This window comes from Erythrolamprus reginae, chromosome 6 (assembly GCF_031021105.1).
Source record: "Erythrolamprus reginae isolate rEryReg1 chromosome 6, rEryReg1.hap1, whole genome shotgun sequence".
NCBI classification, from domain to species: Eukaryota; Metazoa; Chordata; class Lepidosauria; order Squamata; family Dipsadidae; genus Erythrolamprus; species Erythrolamprus reginae.
The window spans coordinates 41,446,205-41,461,193 of NC_091955.1; the positions used below are offsets into that span (position 1 = coordinate 41,446,205).

The window sequence follows — 14,989 nt, forward strand, 5'->3', positions numbered from 1 at the left end:
AAAAAGACTCAGACCACATTCCGTCTTCGCCACTGTTTCTGGACAATGTCAAATGCCCATGGGAACACCCAACAGTGGCAATGGGCCCAACTGCATCTGAATGAAGGTTTTACACCTTCGATCCAGAGATAGAGGCAGCACTTCAGTTCCCGGCTATTGATGTACCAGTTGCAAGTCTTGTGTCAAACGCCTTATTGCAAGCCGAATTAGCAGATGGATTAAAGCCAGATGATAGGAGGGATGAGTCGTTGATTAAAAAATCTCACCAAATGGCAGCTTGGTCTCTTAGGGCCGCCTCAGCCGCATCATTCTTTGATAGAGTATCGATTCTGTGGATGCAGGAGATACTCATAAAGTTAGGCCCTAATGAGCGCCCTCTCAGACAAGACATCAACAAACTGCTAGCAGAAGCAGAATTCTCAGCTGACGCTACCTTGTCTGCAGCCAGATTTTCTTCCAGAGGCCTAGCAGCGAACCTTTCATCTCGCCACTTAGTTTGAATCCGTTCTTGGCAGGCAGATGCCAAGTCCAAGTGGCGCTTAGCCTCAGCTCCGTTTAATGGATCAAAACTGTTCGGAGAATCCCTAGACAAGGTCCTCATTGAGGACAAAGACAAAAAGATCTTACCAAAGACATACAGAAGACAGGACAGATTGTCAACCCCATATTTCAGGAGGCAGCCCTTTCGAGCGGATGCCTCTGCGACGGCCTCACACACTACAAGACAGTATATGCAGGGAAATTATATCCAACTCTCTTATAGATCTGATAGAGGAGGATATGGAGACAGGAACAGACAGTTCCAACAGGCCAGGAGATCTTTCAGAGGCTTCAGCCACGGGAGTTACCGCAAAAACAAGTGACGCCCAACAGGATATTCCCATTGGAGGACGTCTACAGACCTTCATAGACTCCTGGGAAGCTACCACTTCAGATGCCTGGGTTTTAAACACAATAGCCCAGGGTTTGACGATAGACTTTATCCAATTGCCTCCAAACAGATTCATAACCTGCCCAGTCATCACTAACAGGCCAAAGAGTCTACTCTTGACACAAGAGGTCCAACATATATTAGACATAGGAGCCATCAAGAGGATACCACCAGGCCAGGAGGGCCTAGGCTACTACTCCATTGTTTTCACCGTACCCAAGATGTCAGGCGCTGTCGCCTAATTCTGAATCTCAAGCAGCTGAATCACTTCAAAATGCACTTGCTGCGGACCATCCTTGCCTCAATACGTCATGGAGACTGGATGACATCAATAGATCTGAAAGAGGCTTACCTTCATGTCCCAGTCCACCTGGCCCACCAGCAATTTCTGAGGTTTTGCCTAGAAGATCTGCACTTCCAGTACAGAGCAATGCCCTTTGGCCTGTCATCTGCACCAAGGACATTTACAAAGTTACTGGACATATTAACAGCAGACCTATGGACGCGTCCTCTTTGATTGTTATTGCATACAATAACATCGAGTCTCTCTGTGGCGGGAGTCAGTGTCACACTCAGATCCACAGTGGTGGAAACTTGCCGTGTGGCACTTGAAAGGGAGCGCATGAGGAGGGCGCAGCTACCAAACAGAATCATCAACACCATTCAGGCATCTCGCAGACCCTCAACAAGGATCTACCAAGCCATCTGGGTGGCCTACTGCAATTTCTGCAAGGCACAAAACCTAGATCCTTAGTCACCCAAGGTCGTTAACGTTCTATCCTTTCTACAATCAGGTTTAGACAAAGGACTTGCTCCAAACACTCTTTGCAGGCATGTGGCGGCCATAGCCACTATCCTAAAGATGGACTGTTTTCAATCCATTTCTCACCATTCTTGGATCAGGGATTTTCTAAGAGGGGCATCTAACCTGCACCCTCCCACGATACACCGCTTTCCTTCCTGGGAGCTACCACTAGTACTACAGGCGCTTACAAGCCCATCGTTTGAACCACTACGTGAGGTTCCACTAAGACTTTTGCCTCTCAAGACCATCTTTTTGGTAGCAATTACCTCGGCCAGACGAGTATCAGAATTGTCAGCACTATCAGTGAGACCAGACTTGTGCATTTTCCATCCTGACAGAGTAATACTCTGTCTTGATCCTGCCTTCCTAACCAAGATTAACACGACCTTTCACCGCTCACAAGAACTCATTCTACCAGACTTCTGCACGCACGGCAACCACCCATCGGAGTTGCAGTGGCACAAGTTAGACATGCACAGAGCACTTAAAATCTACGTCCGGCGCAAGCTTTTAGAAAGACAGAATCTCTTTTTGTATTTTATTTCCCAACTTCCAGAGGAACAAAGGTATCGCTTGAGACACTTAGCAGGTGTATACAAGCCTGTATAATAACAGCATACAACTCAAGTTCCACACTGCTCCCCGCTGGCATCATGGCCCACTCTACCAGGAGCGCAGCCACCTCAGCGGCTTGGGCGACTCAAGCATCTGTAGAGGACACTTGCCATGCAGCAACCTGGTCCACACCTACACTACCGCTTAGACTCTTATGCCTCAGCAGAAGCCGCCTTTGGGCGTAGAGTGTTAAAAAGAGTATGTGAAGCATCGGCGACCCTAGGCCAGGTTGCAATCCCCCCCCAGACATATCCCACATTGGACTCTCCATAGCAGTGCAGTGGAGAAGAACCATTGAAACTTACCTGAATGATCTTCTCGGTGCACTGCAAGGAGAGTCCAAAACCACCTAAAGTTGAGCCCAAGGATGCCTGGGTGACATTTAAAGTTTGGGTTAAGGGGTTTTTTGAGTTTAATTATAGTTGACATATGGTTAATAAAATTGAGTTATTTGCACTATTCCTTCATTTTTATTGACTGACCGGCTGGGGGCAGCTAGGGGTGGGGCCTGCTTAGTTATGTTAATTTTTAACTCAATCCCTTCCAATGAGGCTGAAAAATCACCCACATTGGACTCTCCTTGCAGTGCATCGAGAAGACTGTTCAGGTAAGGATCAACAGTTCTTTCTGGCCTCCGGGGTCGGGAGAAGCTGTTTTAGCCCTCCCTAGGCATTGAATTATAGGTGTGGGCACTCGAACATGCGCAATAGCACACGCACATGCTCTTTTGGCACCCGAGGAAAAAAAGGGTCGCCACCACTGGTCTAGGGGTTTTATTTTTGTTTACCACTTTGTCTTGTTTTTATTTCTTATTTATATACTGCTCAAAAAAATAAAGGGAACACTCAAATAACACATCCTAGATCTGAATGAATGAAATATTCTCATTGAATACTTTATTCTGTACAAAGTTGAATGTGCTGACAACAAAATGAAATTGATTGTCAATCAGTGTCACTTCCTAAGTGGATAGTTTGATTTCACAGAAGTTTGATTTACTTGGAGTTATATTCCGTTGTCTAAGTGTTCCCTTTATTTTTTTGAGCAGTATATATCCAATTCATAATTTTATATTTCAATGTTTAATTTCAAAAATATCATGGATTATGACTTTTTAAGATATAGGAATACTTTTAAGACATGGTCTCTACATGAATAACGGGTTTAGGGTGTAAGTAAATGAAGTTCTACATATAAAACAGTATAAAAATACACCAATTAACTGAAAAAAATTAATGCAGTGGTCTCCAATATTTTGGATTACCAAGGACCGGTTTTGTGGAAGACAATTTTTCCACAGACCTGGGAGGAGGGTGGAGTGGTTTCAGTTTCACTTACCCATCACTCACCTCCAGTTATGTGGCCCAGTTCCTAGCACGGATGTTGGGGGATCCCTGCTTTAGCAGTAAGATGTGCAGTATCACTTAAGAAGTAGAAGGAGAATGCTCATTTAAATTAATTTGATTGAAAACAATCCCAACTAAAAGAAGAATCTGACTTAAAATTCAAAGCTTCCCATTATCTAGAATAATGATGGTGAACCTTTTTCCCCTCGGGTGCCAAAAGAGAATGGGTGTGCACTATTGCACATGCGTGAGTGCCCACACCCATAATTCAATGCCAAGGGAGGGCAAAAACAGCTTTCTGGAGGCCAGAAATGGCCTGTTTCCCAACTTCCGGTGAGCCCAGTAGGATTATGTTTTGCCCTCCCCAGATTTTAAAGGCTTCCCTGGAGCTGCCCTCTCCCATCCCCCTGGAGGATTCCTGGAAGCCAAAAATGCCCTTCCAGTGTCTGTGTGCGAGCCAAAAATCAGCTGGCCGGCACACACATGCACATTGGAGCTGAGCTAGACAACGGCTCACGTGCCAACAGATACGGCTCCGAGTGCCACATGTGGCACCCGTGCCATAGATTCACTATCACTGATCTAGAACATACAGAAAAAGTCAAGAGTTACATGAAGTTAGCAATCAAATAAAAATGCAGAATGTTTATTAATGTTTTGATTCTGGGTTCAAGATGTAAAATACTAAAAACAACCTCAGTTTGAATGCTTTAACAGGTTGTAAAAGAAATGCAGATAAAATCTCATGCTTCAAAATACAACTCATTAATATCCTCCACATCATCCCATTAAAACCCCCTATCTGCTGCATACAGAAATGGAATAGCCATTGGCTCATAGAACATTTTTTCTCCCTACAACTTGGGGATACTGTATTGTTCTAATAAATTATGCACTGCCAGATAACACATGATAGTACGGATAGATGCTCTTTCTAAGCAGATACTCAACAATCATAATGTTTATTCATTCTTGGATTTCTGAATGGACTAATTTCTTGCCAACTAGAAGATTAATGTATTGACAAATGCTCAATATACAGGTAGTCCTCGTCTTACAATAGTTCATTTAGTGACCATTTGAAGTTACAACAGCACAGAGAAAAGTGCCATGGCCATTTTCACACATGACTTTTGCAGCATCTCCATGGTCACATGATTTATGTCTGAGTGCTTGACAAGTAGTTCACATTTATGGTGTTTGAATGCCCTGGAACGCAAATCCAGGAGTGCCTCTTGGATAACGAAAGGTTTTTTCGTTGCCTCCCCTTGGGGGGGGTGCTAGGGAAGAGGCACTAGGGTGGGGATTCATGGTAATTAATAAGCATTTTTCCAGCAGGCTCTGTTTTGCAGGAGGGGGAAATGTATTTAAAATTATGTAAATGGGTGAGACAGTGTTATTGTCGTTGAATGTACATGGTCTTTCATCACAGAAAAAACGTTATAGAATCATGAAGCTAGCTAGGGATAGTAAAGCTAGGGATAGTAAAGCTAGCTAGGGATATCTTATTTTTATCAGAAACTCATAAAGGAAGGGAAAAAACAGATAAATTAGTTACAAATGGCGAGTGGCAACAGGTTTATGAGTCGAGAGGGACAGCAAAATCCAGAGGAGTCGCCATCTTGATTAACCGAAGATTTTTATTTCAATTAAATAATATTAAAAGAGACAAAGACGGTAGAATGCTATTTATTAAGGGGAAAATAAATAATAAGCTAGTAACCTTAGCAGTAATTTATGCCCCCAATGTAAATGCAAAACAATTCATAATGAATGTAAAGTGTAAACTAGATAATTTTGTGGAAGGCACAGTGATTTTAGCAGGCGATTTCAACTTGGAATTAACAGCAGGGAGGGGTGAAAAGAAAAAATTACATTTAAATAAAATTAATATGATGGATTTACATGAAAATATAGTAAACAGGGACAAATTTTATTCAGCAAGACACAATAAATTTAGTTGCATTGATTATATGTTAATTAATAAAACAGCAGAGGCACAGCTCAAGAAAGTGGAAGTGAAAAGCATTTGGTTATCAGACCATGCTCCATTATTAGCAGTGATTCAGTTAGAGGCTGGCAGGCAACAAAGGATTTGGAGATATAACCCTGTGGTTTCAGCTAATGAGGTAAATAGAATTAAATTACAAAAGGAACTGAGTGGATTTTTTTGTATTAACGCAACAGGCGAAATTAAGCAAACAGTAGTTTGGGATACACATAAGGCTGTCATGAGGGGTAATTGTATTAGTACTGAAGCTTTTATTAGGAAATCCTGGGAAGTTGAAAGAGGAAACCTATTAAAAGAAATAGATTTAATCCAAGAAACTTTAAAAATTACAAGAAATAGAGCTTGGAATACACTATTATTATTTAAGAAAAAGAAATTACAATCACTTGATGAAGAAAGATGGAATAAAATGAAGATGATTATAAAACAGAGAATTAGGGGATGGGGGAACAAATCAATGAAACAAATGGTACATTATTTGAAAAAAAGAAAAGAGAAATCCCACGTCTCTGCTTTAAAGGATAAGGAAGGTGTAATTAAACGTAGTAATGCAGAAATGGAAAAAATAATGAGTGACTTTTATGGGAATTTATATAAAAAAGAACATATTACATTGCAAACCATAGAGGTTAATGAGAAATTAACGGAAGAAGATAGACAAATGCTAAATGCAAAAATTACAAATGATGAGATATCTAGAGTTATTAAAGGGTTGAAACCTGCTAAAGCCCCAGGTCCAGATGGTTTTACTGCTGAATATTATAAGACTTATATGAATGAATTATTACCGCATATGGAAAAATTGTTTAACAATGTAATTAAGACTTCTGAAACTCCACAGACGTGGAAAATCTCAGAAATTATAACTATCCCAAAGCCGGATCATGATTTAATGGATCCAAGTTCTTATCGCCCTATCAGCTTATTAAATCAGGACTATAAAATATTTATGAAAATATTGGCAAACAGGGTGGAGAATATTTTACCAAAAGTAATTGGAGAAGACCAATATGGATTTGTTAAAGGAAGAAAGATTTATGAACCAATTAGAAACGTAGTCAATGTTATACACCATGCTACCAATACCAAAAGAAAACTAAGTATATTAAAGTTAGACGTGTACAAAGCCTTTGATAAAGTTAATCATGATTACCTATTTCAACTATGTAAAGATTTAAATATGGGAGATTCATTCTGTAGAACTATAGAAACAATTTATAAGCATAATATAGCTCATATCAGAGTAAATGGTAACAGAACAGAAACGATTAAAATTCAGAATGGAACTAAGCAGGGTTGTCCACTATCCCCAATGTTATTTGCACTGGCAATTGAGACTTTAGCAAATAAAATTAGAAATGATAAGGAATGGAGAGGTTACCAAATAGGGAAATTTGAATTGAAATTAAATTTGTTTGCAGATGATGCTATAGTGATGTCTGAAACCCCAATCGAAATGATGAAAAGAATAATGATATTGCTCCAGGAATTTAAAGACCAATCGGGACTTATGGTTAATATAGAGAAATCTGAGATAATTTGTTTAAACACTGGCCCCAAAGAGCAAATTGAGATACAAAAAATATCAGGATTGAAATTAGGTTGTAAAAAAATGAAATATCTAGGAATTTGGTTGTTTAAGAATCCGATAAAAATTGTGACGGCCAACTATAATATGGAAAAAAATTCAGAAGCAGATAAAAAATTGGAAGGGGAAAAAGTTGGGAAGAATTGCCAAGATTAGGGCCCTTAAAATGATGATAATACCAAAAATGATGTACAGTGGTACCTCGAGATACGAGTTTAATTCGTTCCGGACCTGGGCTCTTAAGTCGAGCAGCTCTTATCTCGAACGACTTTTCCCCATAGGAATTAATGTAAATAATTTTAATTGGTTCCAGCCCTCAAAAAACTCACAAAGTTAGTCTAAATTATGCAGAAAGACATGTTTTTAATGAAGAAATGTACATGTACATATAAATGAATAATGAAGTTTCTTTCACTTAACTTGTAAACTTTCTTAAACTTTTAAATTTACATATGTTCAACTTCTCTGCCACCCAATCCTATAGAACAGAGGTCCCCAACCCTTTTTGCACCAGGGACCGGCTTTAAGCGATCAAGAGAGGAATGGGTGAATGAATGGACGGAGGGTGGGAAGGAAGGAAGGAAAGAGGGAAGGGACAGGAACAGAGGAAGGAAGCAAGGAAACTTATGAAAGGGGAGAGTAAGAGAGGAATGAGTGAAGGGAGGGAGGGAGGGAAGAAGGTGGGAACGAGAAAGAAAAGAAGAAATAGAGGAAGGGAAGGTAAAAGAGAGAAAGAAAAAGAGCAAGAAATAAAGAAAGGGGGAAGGGACAGGAACAGAGGAAGGAAGCAAGGAAACTTATGAAAGGGGAGAGTAAGAGAGGAATGAGTGAAGGGAGGGAGGGAGGGAAGAAGGTGGGAAGGAGAAAGAAAAGAAGAAATAGAGGAAGGGAAGGTAAAAGAGAGAAGGAAAAAGAGCAAGAAAGAAAGCTGCAAGCACCCCCCCGAGCCCCCCAGGCCGGCTGCAACCTTTTAAAACACGCGCGCCGCTTCGCAGCTGTCTCCTGAAGCCGAACTCGGAAGTTAGCGTTTGGCTTCAGGAGACAGCTCCTTGGCGCTTGTATCTCGAATTTGGGCTTGTAAGTAGAACAAAAATATCTCTCCCCTCCCAGCTCTTATCTCGAGTTGCTCTTAAGTAGAGCAGCTCTTATGTCGGGGTTCCACTGTATTTATTTCAGGTTCTACCGGGTATCTTCCCTGGGGCAAAACTGAGAGAATGGGATAGTAAATTAAACTTTTGGATTGAAGGAAACAAAAAGCCTAGAATAAGAAAACATTGGCAGTTTGCACAAGAGAAAGGGGGTGGGGGAGCCCGTGCTTAGTACTATATAGAGAAGCATTTCAAATAGAAAGATTAATGGAATTACAGTTATGGGGGGAAAAGAAATGGGTAAATTTAGAAAAAGAAATCAATAATACAAATAATAAAGAGTTATTATTTAAAAATTGGAGTAGAACAGAAATTAGTAATTTAATCGACCCTCTCAAAGCATGCTTAGAAATATGGTCTAAATGGCAGAGAAAATGTGGAACTAGGAATTCCAAGCTATCAACGTTATATGTATTGAATACAGGGGATGATGTTAACTTAAGCAGAATTATTACAGTATTAAATAGCAAAGGGATAACGAGAATTGAACAATTATATGAGAAGGATGGAAGAGTTAGCAGAACTCGATTGGAATGGTGGATTGGTCAACAGAAATGGCTGCAGATTAATGCAATAAGCACATATTTAAATAAAAGTGAGAATAAAGAAGCTCTTTTACGAGAAGAAAATTGTTTAGAAAAAATAATAAGAGTAAAGATTAATGAGAGTAAAGCACAAGCCGGTAATATATATAGAATGTTACTGCAGGTGGAAGAGGAAGTAACAAAAAGTTTGACAAGATGCTGGCACAATGATTTACAAATAGATGAAAGTGAAATGAAAGAAATAGTAGAATATATATATAAGATCAAACATACGAGAGTTAAAGAGATGAGAAGGAAAATTTTACATAAATGGTACTATACACCAACACAACTTGCACACTTCCAGGGGAAAGAGAAGGGTAATTGTTGGCATGGCTGTCAAAAAAAGGGAATCTTTATGCATATGTTCTGGGAGTGTGCAGAAATTCAGACATTCTGGAATGAAGTAGAGAATGAAATTAACAAAATGTTAAATATTAACTGGACAATTACAAAAGAAATAGCGATTTTAATTAAACAAAGAAAACTAGGAGAATTCAAGGAAATAAAATCTGCAGCATTGGAAAGTGCTCAAGCGGTGGTGGTATTGGGTTGGAAAGATTCCACAAAATGGACATTGCAAAATTGGTACTGGTACATGGTGGACCACATACACTTTGAAATTATGGAAATAAGATTAAATAATTTTGACGAGAACAAATTGGAGAAGCTGATGGTACGATGGAATAAGGTGAAAGATTATATGTTGAGTAGAATCTGTGATGTAAATGTGAAAAATAAACTGCAATCACTCTTTTAGTAATATTCAATGCAAGATAGAGCCAAGGAATTATAGATAAACCAATCAAAACCTTTGAATCCTCTTGTATGGGTGGTGGTGGTGAAGGGGGGTGTCTTGTTTGTTAGGTGATGGGCACACGCACTGTGCACTGTTATATGTTTGTTTTATGTAACTATTTTATAAAAATCAATAAAAATTTATTTTTAAAAAAATAAAAAATGAATGCCCTGGGGTCATGTGATTCCCTTTTGCGACTTTCTGGCAAGCAAAGTCAATGGATAAACTAGATTCACTTGATAACTGTGTTACTAATTTAAGAACTGCAGTGGTTCACTTAAAAATGTGGTTGTAAAATGAGGCAAAACTCACTTAAATTTCTCACTTAACAGCACAAATTTGGGGCTCGGGACTACCTGTAGTATATAGATTATTTAGTATTAACCTAGTTATTACTTTTAAAATCATTTTCTTCAGAAACTATTTGTATTTGTTTCTTCAAATAGTTATAAAAATGAAATGATAGCTATCTGACGCTTTCCATTATGTCAGAATATTTTTGCTGACATAATATTGCATAAAATGGGACAGATCATTTGAACAAACATATCATTCAGACTGTTTTGACCTTCTACTATCGTTATCATCACTATACTCTTCCTTTGAAATATTTTCTTTATCAATTATTTTGGAATTATGCACCCCATTAATATAGAATTTTGGTTGTATTCTTTCCATAATCTGTAGATAATTCATAAATCAATTGCCCTGAATTACCAATTTTTATTTTTTGCAATTTGACAAAAATACTATTATTTTTCTGTCTGATCTGCATTTTCCACTGTTACTATTGTATGTACAGTATCTAAGTAAACCAAAAGTTAGCTAATCTGAGAGTTTCATTGATTTCTGAATTGTTACCACTTTTAACCAATGTATTAATTAATGTATTTAATGTAAAATATAAATATTTCAATTTTAATGGGGGCAATTTCATTTTTAATGGGAGAAATTGGAACTTTGTATAAACCTAGTTAATGCCCTTTTAGGCTTTCTCCATGTGAATAGCTCACTTTTGATTAATAAGAATTATATATCATGGGGAGGGGAGGTCTCAGGATTTTAGGGATGCTTAGGTGGGTCATGGCCAAAAAAAGGTTGAGAACCACTGGTATAGAGGTTAAGTATCGTATTTTTCGGAGTATAAGATGCACCTTAGTTTTTGGGGAGGAAAACAGCGAAAAGAATCTGCTTAACAGATACTCATCTGGCTAGCATCCTTAGTCTGGTCAGCTTCAGCACATTATTTTATCCCCTGGTTAGGGCTTTAAAAAAACCTTATTTGGAGGGAGTAACAATGAAAGAGCATGTAAGCCAGTAAGAGCTGGGAACATTGTTAGAACCTGGTTAGGGCTGGAAAAAAAATTCTGAGCTAATAGAGCAATTAAAAAAACTGCAAAAACTTAAGGCTTGGAAAACATTCTTTGCAGAGAGTAACAATGAAATATCTTGCAAGCCTGTAAGAGCTGGGAACATTGTTAGCACCTGGCTAGGACTGGAAAGAAACATTCGGAGCAAGTAGAACAATAAAAAAAACCTACAAAGACAGGGTTTGGAAAACATAATTTACAGAGAATAACAGTGAAAGAGCTCGCAAGCAGGTAAGAGCTGGGTACATCATTAGCACCTGTTTAAGGCTGGAAAGAAACATTTGGAGTAAGTTAGAGCAATGAAAAAACCCCTGCAAAGACAGGGCTTGAAAAACATTCTTAGGAGAGAGTACCAATGAGAGCTTGCAAGTGTAAGAGCTGGGAACATCATTAACACCTGGTTAGGGCTGGAAAGAAACTTACTTTGAGCAAGTTAGAGTAATGAAAAAACCAGACCAGGAGCAACGGATAGAAACTGACCAAGGAGAGATTCAACCTGGAAATAAGGAAGAACTTTCTGATGGTGAGAGCGATCAACCAGTGGAACAGCCTGCCAGCAGAGGTTGTGAACACCCCATCACTTGACACATTCAAAAGAAAATTGGATTGCCATCTGGTTGGAGTGGTGTAGGGTTCCTGCTTGAGCAGGGGGTTGGACCTGATGATCTGCAAGGTCCCTTTCAACTCTAATAATAAATAAATAAATAAATTCTGCAAAGACTTAGAGCTTGGAAAACATTCTTTGCAGACAGTAACAATTAAAAGAACCTGCAAGATAAGAGCTAGAAAGATTGTTTTTCACTTAATTAGGGCTGGGAATTTTTTTTTTTTAAAAAAAAGCTGCATTGAGAGTATAAGATGCACCTGAATTTTCAGCCTCTTTTAGGGAGGAAAATGGTGTGTCTTATACTTCAAAAATACGGTAATTACCTTTGTATTAGTTCAGCAGAGTGGACTGCTTTATCAGTTCAATGTATTTTATAGCAGTGACAGATTTCATGAAGCTTTCTCATACTAGAAAAATCTAATACCTACAGCATTTTACATTCCTAAACTATACATCAGAAAACTATATACACATGCCATATGTTTGCAATGAATTAAATATTTTCTGGAAAATTAATTTTTAATTGTTTTTTATAGGCTATATGTATAGGTTCAGAAAACATGCAAGTAATGTATCCTGCTATCTTTGATCAGTTGTTAGTTTTTGTTGAATTTTCCTGTAAACCACCACAATACGGACAGCTAGAAACAAAACACATTGCCAATGCAAAATTCAATCAGGTGAGATGTTTTAACTGTTTTACTTTTAAAAGCTTAGATTGAAAAATACATATAGTTTTGCATGCATTTATAATTATCAATCAACTGAGTTTGGTCAATATTTATGTTATCAACTAATTAAATAAATATGTAAAGTTCTTCATTTCTTTTTTTTTCTTGTCAATTTCCTACTTGAAAGAAATTATAAAACCAAAATAAATGTCCTAGTTAGCAAAGATGTTTTAACTTTGCATTTTCCTTTGAATATTAAATCATATATTTCGCTTTTAATATTTTATGAAATTCAAACATAATGTAACTGATTTGACTGCATTTTCACTAATAATACTATACAACCAGAAGAATGATATAGGTAAAATGTATAAAAATATATTAATTTTTCCTTATTCTGTTTATTATGCAACACAATGGAATCACTATAGATACAACTGTTTGCACCGGTGAGTTAAAATTCTTTAAAGATCATGCTTAACATTCTTCCTTCATAAATTGCAATATTGCATGTGCTTAAAAGTGTCTTTGATTCAAAATGTAATTGCCAGTTCAAAATTCTATATATGTGGTGGGGGCGGGGGGAGACTGGGAATGTCTTTTAACCCTGTTGTTCTGTTCGAGTCTGTGCAACACGAAATCGAAGTTTGAGACCCTGTAAAAATTTTCCCCTGCATTTCTGAAACTTGAAATTTCATGACTTTTCATAATTTCAGGAGTTCTCTCTATGATAATTTTTTTTGGGGGGTGGGGGGGCTTAGTTTTTTCTGGGCAAAAAAAATCACACTTGTACTGTTTACGAGTATGTGACTCGCACCGAAAATTCTTTATTTGGTCAATTTGAAAACTTTCTTCCCTTGGAAACTAGGTTGAACATTTCTGCAAACTATGAATGAAAATTGAAATAAAAAAATAATGCTTATTGGTTTATTTTGTTCATAAAAGCCTGTCCGAACCCTTTTGGTGGGAATTTTTTTTTCAATTTATAGATAGTTTAGCCTGCAAAATGTGTACAATTTTACTAAAAGTGTGGGATTACTAGTTTGAACATTCCTGATCATAAGAAAAAGATAAATGAACTGAAAAAAATGATTTTTAAAAAAATATCTTTAAGATATTTTTAATATCTTAGGCATTCATTTACTCAATTTAACATTGCTGATCATCATAAAAATAACTTTTTTCTGGGCAAAAAAACTCACGTTGAGTTTGTCTCTGGTCGCATATGACCTGGACCAAAAAGATTTTTTTAGGTACTTAAATTTGGTCTTTTTGAAAACGTTTTTCACTGGGAAACTTATTTGAACATTTCTGAACATGAAAATTGAACTGAAAGTAATTGATGCTTATATTTTTATTTTGACCAAAAAGGCCGCCCCCCCTCCCATTTTTTGAGCATTTTATGTCAGTTTATATTTTTTAGGCTACAAATCTCTAAGGAACTTCCCACCAAAAGTTTTGATATACTAAATTGAACATTCCTGATCATAAGAAAAATAGAAATGAACTGAAAAAATGATGCTTATTTGTTTATTTTGGTCACAAAAGGACCACCTCCCTCGGCCTTTATTTATTTATTTATTTATTTATTTATTAGATTTGTATGCCGACCCTATCTGTAGACTCGGGGCGGCTAACAACAGTAATAAAAACAGCATATAACAATCCAATATTAAAACAGTTAAAAACCCTTATTATAAAACCAAACATACATACAGACGTACCATGCATAAAATTGTAAAGGCCTAGGGGGAAAGAGTATCTCAGTTCCCCCATACCTGGCGGCAGAGGTGGATTTTAAGAAGCTTACGAAAGGCAAGGAGGGTGGGGGCAATTCTAATCTCTGGGGCGAGTTGGTTCCAGAGGGCCGGGGCTGCCACAGAGAAGGTTCTTCCCCTGGGTCCCGCCAAGCGACATTGTTTAGTTGACGGGACGCGGAGAAGACCAACACTTTGAATTGTGACCGGAAACTGATCCACAACCAATGCAGACTGCGGAGTGTTGGTGTAACATGGGCATATTTGGGAAAGCCCATGATTGCTCTCCCAGCTGCATTCTGCATGACCTGAAGTTTCCGAACACTTTTCAAAGGTAGCCCCATGTAGAGAGCATTACAGTAGTCGAGCCTCAAGGTGATGAGGGCATGAGTGACTGTGAGCAGTGACTCCTGGTCCAAATAGGGCCGCAACTGGTGCATCAGGCGAACCTGGGCAAACGCCCCCCTCGCCACAGCCGAAAGATGTTTCTCTAATGTGAGCTGTGGATAGAGGAGGACGCCCAAGTTGTGGATCCTCTCTGAGGGGGTCAATAATTCCCCTCCTAGGGTGATGGACGGACGGATGGAATTGTCCTTGGGAGGCAAAACCCACAACCACTCCGTCTTATCAGGGTTGAGTTTGAGTCTGTTGACACCCATCCAGGCCCCAACAGCCTCCAGACACCGGCACATCACTTCCACTGCTTCGTTGACTGGACATGGGGTGGAGATGTAAAGCTGGGTATCATCAGCGTACT

The 14,989-nt window shown here is 38.4% G+C and overlaps 1 protein-coding gene across 6 annotated transcripts in view; it reads left to right on the plus strand.

Annotated features, from left to right (window-relative positions):
• MON2 (MON2 homolog, regulator of endosome-to-Golgi trafficking) overlaps positions 1–14,989 on the plus strand; it is a 331,402-nt gene that overhangs the window by 275,814 nt on the left and 40,599 nt on the right. For 4 of the 6 annotated variants that reach the window (XM_070755596.1, XM_070755594.1, XM_070755597.1 and 1 more), the window contains 2 exons: positions 12,341–12,484; positions 12,907–12,924. In XM_070755596.1, coding sequence (XP_070611697.1) covers positions 12,341–12,484; positions 12,907–12,924 — 162 coding nt within the window. The remainder of the gene's footprint in view (positions 1–12,340; positions 12,485–12,906; positions 12,925–14,989) is intronic. The other 2 variants (XM_070755593.1, XM_070755595.1) reach the window with 1 other exon arrangement.